This window comes from Marmota marmota, unplaced genomic scaffold, assembly GCF_001458135.2.
Source record: "Marmota marmota marmota unplaced genomic scaffold, marMar, whole genome shotgun sequence".
NCBI lineage: Eukaryota > Metazoa > Chordata > Mammalia > Rodentia > Sciuridae > Marmota > Marmota marmota.
Genome location: NW_026000026.1, coordinates 6,294,695 through 6,300,468, shown reverse-complemented (window position 1 = coordinate 6,300,468; position 5,774 = coordinate 6,294,695). Strand labels below are relative to the sequence as shown.

At 65.1% G+C, this 5,774-nt stretch overlaps 1 protein-coding gene across 1 annotated transcript in view; it reads left to right on the top strand.

The window, feature by feature from the left end:
* Positions 1-1,333: 1,333 nt before the first annotated feature.
* Positions 1,334-5,774, top strand: part of Prex1 (phosphatidylinositol-3,4,5-trisphosphate dependent Rac exchange factor 1) — an 88,837-nt gene continuing 84,396 nt past the window's right edge. The window contains exons 1-3 of the mRNA XM_048811936.1: positions 1,334-1,494; positions 5,589-5,616; positions 5,709-5,774. The exon at positions 5,709-5,774 is cut by the window's right edge and continues 1 nt beyond it. Coding sequence (XP_048667893.1) covers positions 1,334-1,494; positions 5,589-5,616; positions 5,709-5,774 — 255 coding nt within the window. The remainder of the gene's footprint in view (positions 1,495-5,588; positions 5,617-5,708) is intronic.

Genomic DNA, 5,774 nt, shown 5'->3' with positions numbered 1-5,774 from the left:
CGCCTCTTTCCAGGAGTTGACTCAGGATTAAAGGCTGCAGGGAGCAGCTGGTCCCTGGCCTGCACCCGTGGTCCCAGCTGTTTGGGAGGCTGAGGCAGGAGGATCACTTGAGCCCAGGAGTTTGAGGCTGGCCTGGAGTACACAGTGAGGCCTTCTCTTAACAGAAACCACACCACTCAGAGAAGTTCCTGTGCCTGGCGAAGGCCAAGCACGTTAGGGACACTAATGGGTGTTGGAGGATGCCGGGTGTGCTCTGGTGGCACCCCCATCCTGGGCTGCCAACTCCTGAGGCCGCCTCCAGCCTCCCTTCCTCAGCAAACCCACCTTTCCTAAGCACCAGCTCTGTGCCAGTCCCAGGCCGCCCTGTGCCAGGGGGGCACGCTGGCATGTCATTGAGTCTGTGCCAGCAGCCATGTCGGCTGTGGAGGGGTCAGGGGAGGGCCAGTGTGGGGTGGTGGCCGGACTCTCCTTTATGGGGCCCACAAGGAGGTCTCTCAATCTGAGGAGGGATCTCTGCCCCCATGGGCAGAGAGAGTGCGTGCTGTGGCTGGGACAGGGGACGGGGGACGGGCTACGGGCTATGTCAAGTGCAGGGCGCTTCTGCGAGGAGGCCCTCGGCTGGAGCCATGAGCACAGGGCGCTGGGCCTGCGGCGGGTGGTGACTGGCGCCTCTTCTGAGCAGGGCTTCCTCTCTGCCTGGGCACCTGGGTCTGGGCTGGTGTCCCCTAGGGCCATCCTGTGCTCTGGGGATGCTTCTGAGCGGCAGCCCTGGCCTCAGCCCACCAGATGCTCGGAGCATGTCCTCCCCAGTGTGACGCTGGGGACCGGCAGAGCCACCCCAGGCTGAGTCCTTGCCCCGGGTGGGGCCGGCAAGGCATCTGGCTGGGGTCCTGTGTGATCCTGTGGGTCGCCAGCTCACCTTGGGCCTCAGGTGAGGCAGCCGCTGGGGCTGGGGCTCCAGTGCCCCCAGCCTGGCAGGCACCACCAGTCAATCCTGCCAGGTCTTCCCGCTCCGTCCCAGGCTCTGGGGACCACGGAGACCCGGGGTCAGCGTCCACTGAGCAGCTCTCGGGTCCCCTCCTCCCACGGCAGCAGGAGTCGGACAGTCCTGGGTCCAGGTGCTGGCTTCTGGCTGGAGCCCTCCCAGGTGGCTCACGCCCTGGGACTCGGACGAGACCAACCCGTTGGGGGTGAAGTGAGCTTACGGTGGCCCTGGCAGGTCCTGTTGGACGCGTGCTGCGTGAACGGCTGACGCTGTGGCCCTCTCCAAGGGGTGCTGCTGGAACCCTCCCACTGCTGGCTGGACGCGGGCCATTGGCACTAACTAGTCAAGATGATGGTGTCCCTAATCATTAGCCAGCGCGTCACACCTCGAGAAGCTGGCACCCTGACCCAGCAAGGCCCCGCGTCCCCAAGGGGAGCCCGGAAGCAGCCGCCCTGCACCAGGTCCATCAAGCCCTGTGACAGCGAGGACATGAGAAACAGCCTAAGCGTGTGAGAGTGGTGGCATCACCGTTTTAAGTACCACGCGGTGAGCCCCAGGTTGGTTGTGTGTGGCTTCCCCAGGGACCACTTCCTGGGCTGACGTGGGGACAGTGGTTTGCCGGGAGGGAGCAGCCAGCTGGAAGGTGCTGCCCAGCAGTTTCTGGGGCCACCGGAGCGCCACCCTGCCGGACACCTGGACAAACAGCAGCCTGGGTTCTTCCCAAAGGTGGGGAAGGCGGGAGACCTGCCACCCTCCCAGGGGAGTGGATCCTGGAAGCTCCCAGAGGGCGGGGACCTCGCCCCAGCTTCAGTGTGACAGCTGGACCCTCTGGGCCACGAGTGGGGCCTGGCACACAGTGGGGCCCAGGAACTGCAGGAGGCGCTGGGCTGTGCCTGGTGGGGTCCCTCTGTGGCTCTCGCCCTCCTCGAGCACCTCACCGCCCTGTGCATGGGGGACGCCTGGGGGTGGCAGGGGTGGGCGCCGCCTGTACGCAGGGTGCAGCTGCAGAAGATGCCCGCGCTGTCTTCAGAGGCCCTGGAGTGCGGTGCCCAGGCCGGGCGGGGAGCTGGAGCACCTGCCGGGGGCAGGGTCCCCTCTGCCCAGGGCCTGCTGTCCCCTCTCCTGGGGGCCTGATATCGCAGGGCAGCTGGGCCAGGTGGGCCTGTCCACGGTGCTCGCTGCCGGGCTTGGCGTACACTGTCCCCGTGCGGACGAGGCGGGAGGCTCCTGCACCCGAGGGCCACCCCTTCCCCTGTGTCAGTGGCCCTGGGCAAACCCGGCCCAGTTAGGGGTTGCCAGCGCCGGGCAGTGATGGGCGGTGGGCGCGGGGTTTCTGTCCCTTCTGTCTCTCGTCGCCGACGTCGGGAGAGGACTCTGGGAAGAGGGGCAGTGGTCCAGGCAGAGCCTCCATGGAGACCCCTGGGTGAGGGCCCCACTTCATCTCCCGCCAGCATTCAGAGGACGTTCCTGCCGCCTGGAAGGTCCCTGTGCCTTGGCCGCGGGCTGGGCAGAGCCAGCGCCAGCAGGGCCCGCCATTCTTTCAGGTCAGAGCTGCTCCTTGTGCCACCAGTGGCTTCTTTGAAGCTTCTCAGTGGGTGGCCCGAGCTCCCATTGTCCCAGCACCATGTGGTGGCTGAGCTCCTGTGAAGAAATGGGGACAGGAAGCCCATCTAGGCCAGCCACTCCCTGGTCCTGCAGGACAGCTGCGTCTGCGCACTGGGCAGGTGCTTTGTCCCTGGGCCTGGGGACTGGCTTCCTGTGGGCGCCCAGCCCTGTCCAGACATCCTCTAGGAGTTCTGTCCGTCCCCTCCCTTGCTGTCCTTTCAAAGGCCAGCCAGCAGGTGTCGGGGCCTGTCCCGCCAGGCACTTCCCACTTCCTGTGGTCCCCCAGCCTGCTGGTGCCCGGCCCTCTCCTGGCCCCTGGACCCTGCTCCCCGGAGCTCCCGCTCACTCCCACCCACTCTGTCCTGTTACCTGTGAAAGTCCCCGAGGTGTCACCAGGCTCTCACACTTGGGAAGTGGAATCTAAGATTCAGAGAAGCCGTACACTTTCCTGAGGTCACACACAGGAAGGAGGGAGACCCGCGGGTTTCCAAACCTGACCTCTTCCGTTGGAGCCATGCTCCCTTCTTAAGCTTGGCCTGTCCCTGAGGAGCAAGTGTAGATACTTCCCCTCAGTTTTCTCAGCTGTCAAATGGGAAGGTGATGAGAGCATGAAGGCAGGAGGGCCCCTTTGAGGAGGAGACATTTGAGCAGGGCCTGATGGGTAAGAAGGAGCCTGCTCAGGGTGGATTGCTAAGAGCAGCCTGCTAGCAGGTAAGACATGTGCAAAGGTCCTGAGGCAGGAATAATAGGTTTGGCTGAAGATTCCTGAAGTGTGGGAGGATGGAGTGCTGGAAGGCGGGGTCAGAGGGCTTGGGGGCCTTATGGCCCTGGAGGGTTTGGATGTCCTCCTGTGGAAGTCATGGAAGTTTTGAGCTGTGGGTGACGAGATCTGGTTTATGCGTTTAGAAGGACCTCTCTGTCTCTGTGTGTGGACTAGACTCTCGGGAAGGTGAGGGGGACCAGGGCAGACGTGATTGCGTTAGTCCAGGTGGGGATGCGGTGGCCTGGGCTGGGGGCCGGCTGTGAGGTGGGAGAGGCGGTGGGCTTTCCCAGGGGAGGCCGGTGGTGTTTGCACATGGACTGGAAATGGACCTGAAAGAGAGGGGGTGAGGACGGCGGGGTGTGGCTGGAGCCCCGGAGGCAGAGGGGCAGTGACTGGGTGGGGCGCTGGGAGAGGAAGGAGGCGGGGTGGGTGGGAGGTGCTCCTCGTGTGCCCAGGTGTACCCGAGGAGAGCCACTGGAGGGGGCCCAGGCTGGGGACATACACCCCAGGGTGTCAGCCAAAGGTGGACCACAGCCCTCTGCACTGCGCCTGGACGGGGACTCAGAGGCCGCGAGTGGGACCCCAGCCGCTCGTCCTCTCAAGCCTGAGTCTGGGTGGTGGCTGGGCTTGCGGCGGCCCCGTGGTCGTCACCTGCGTGATGGGAAAGGATCCGACAGCTGAATGTGGAGGCCAGCCTCCCTTCTGCCTCCCGCAGCTGCCTCCCTGACCCCAGCTCTGTGGTGGCCTGTCCCCGCCATCTTTCCCAGCACGTGTAGGGTCCCTGTCGACGGCGTGGTGGGATGGGCCCGCTCGCGGTGAACCTGCAGCGGGGCTCGGTGACAGGAGGCCCCTGTTCGCTGGGGTGGTTCCCTCTGGGCCCCATGGGCTGTGACCAGCTGCCAGGCCCGCTCAGCTCACGGTGGCCTGGGGTGGCACAAGTCCTTGGACTCCCTCTCCCGGGTCTCCGTGGGACTGTTGTCTGGTTAACCCGGCCCAGGCCCAGTGCTGAGCCGGGGCGAGCAGGCGCAGGTCGCTGGTGACAGCCCTGTTCTCCTTAGGGGCCACCTCGACCCCTCCCTCCCCACCTTCGGCCCCTCCCCGCTGGCTGTATCCCACACACCCCCAGGGCCAGGCCACGTTCACCTCTAAATGGCACACAGCACCCCTCTCCCCCACACCCCGAGCTGGGAGGCTCAGCTATAAGGTATCTAGATGGCAGCCGGGTGCCCTGGCGCACACCTGGGGTCCCAGAGACTCAGGAGCCCCAGGCAGGAGGATCGCAGGTTTGAGGCCAGCCTCAGCAACGCAGTGAGACCCTAAGCAACTCCGTGAGACCCTGTCTCAAAGCGAAAACAAGAAAGGGCTCGGGGAGGGGCCCTCCTGGGCTCACTCCCCAGGAAAAGCAAAACAGAATAGAGCAACCAGAACACCCGGTGGCCCTGAGCCTCTGCCTCCCGACTGCTCCCTCTAGGAGCGGACAGGGGGCAGCTCCTTCAGGTGGGCTTGTGCCTGCTTGTCCCCCGTCCCTTCTTTTAGTCATCAGACATTGCGCCTCACGGAGGAGGAGGTGATTTCTCTGTGCTGAGCCCCAGAACAGTGCTGCAGAAGGACCGTGGTCCACCCACACGGGAGGACGAGGGGCCCTGTCTGAGGATGGAGGGTGCTCCAGCGAGGGGTGGGTGCTCCAGGCAAGGGGTGGGTGTGCCTGCCCGTCGCCATCCTGTGCACACTGCTGCTCTCTCCTGGGGGTAGAAGGAGCAGATGCGAGAGTTGCTGTGTGCACACCCCGTGCACCTGGCCCATCATGCACGCACCTGCCCGCCCCGTGTGCACCCGGCCCACCCCATATGCACCTGTGCACGTGGGGCTCGCAGACTCTGGAGGCCCTGAGAAGCCCCTGGCTGAGATTAATGGGGGTGGCAGGGGCAGGACGCGGGAGTGGGACGTGGGGGCAGCGGGCAGGTGGCGGTGGTGGCGGTGGGGATGCGGGGGCGGTGGCGGAGGAGGCTTGGGTGGCGGTGGGGACATGGGGTGGGCCGGCTGGGAAAGAGCCTTTTCCTGTTTTCGGGCTTGTACTCCTGACTTCTGAGCCGTGCGAATGTGTTAAAGTTTGAGGGTTAAGTGCTTAGGAAAAAAAGGATGAGACATTAGGAGAGGTGAATTGTCACCCGCCGGGGACTGTGGGTGGCAGTGAGGGGGGGAGCTGGCCCGTGTCATTCTCTTGGGTCTCTTCAGGCCCCCAAGGAGGTGCAGCTGGCGCAGGGTGAGGGGCGTCCCTGTCCCTGGACCATTGCCTCGCGGGCCCTGGGGGGTCAGCCCATCCCTCCCGGGCGCTGACTGTCGCTCTCTCCACAGGCCTTCCTGCACCGCATCCGGCAGAACGCGGCGGACTCCGTGGAGAAGGGGCTCACGGACGAGAAC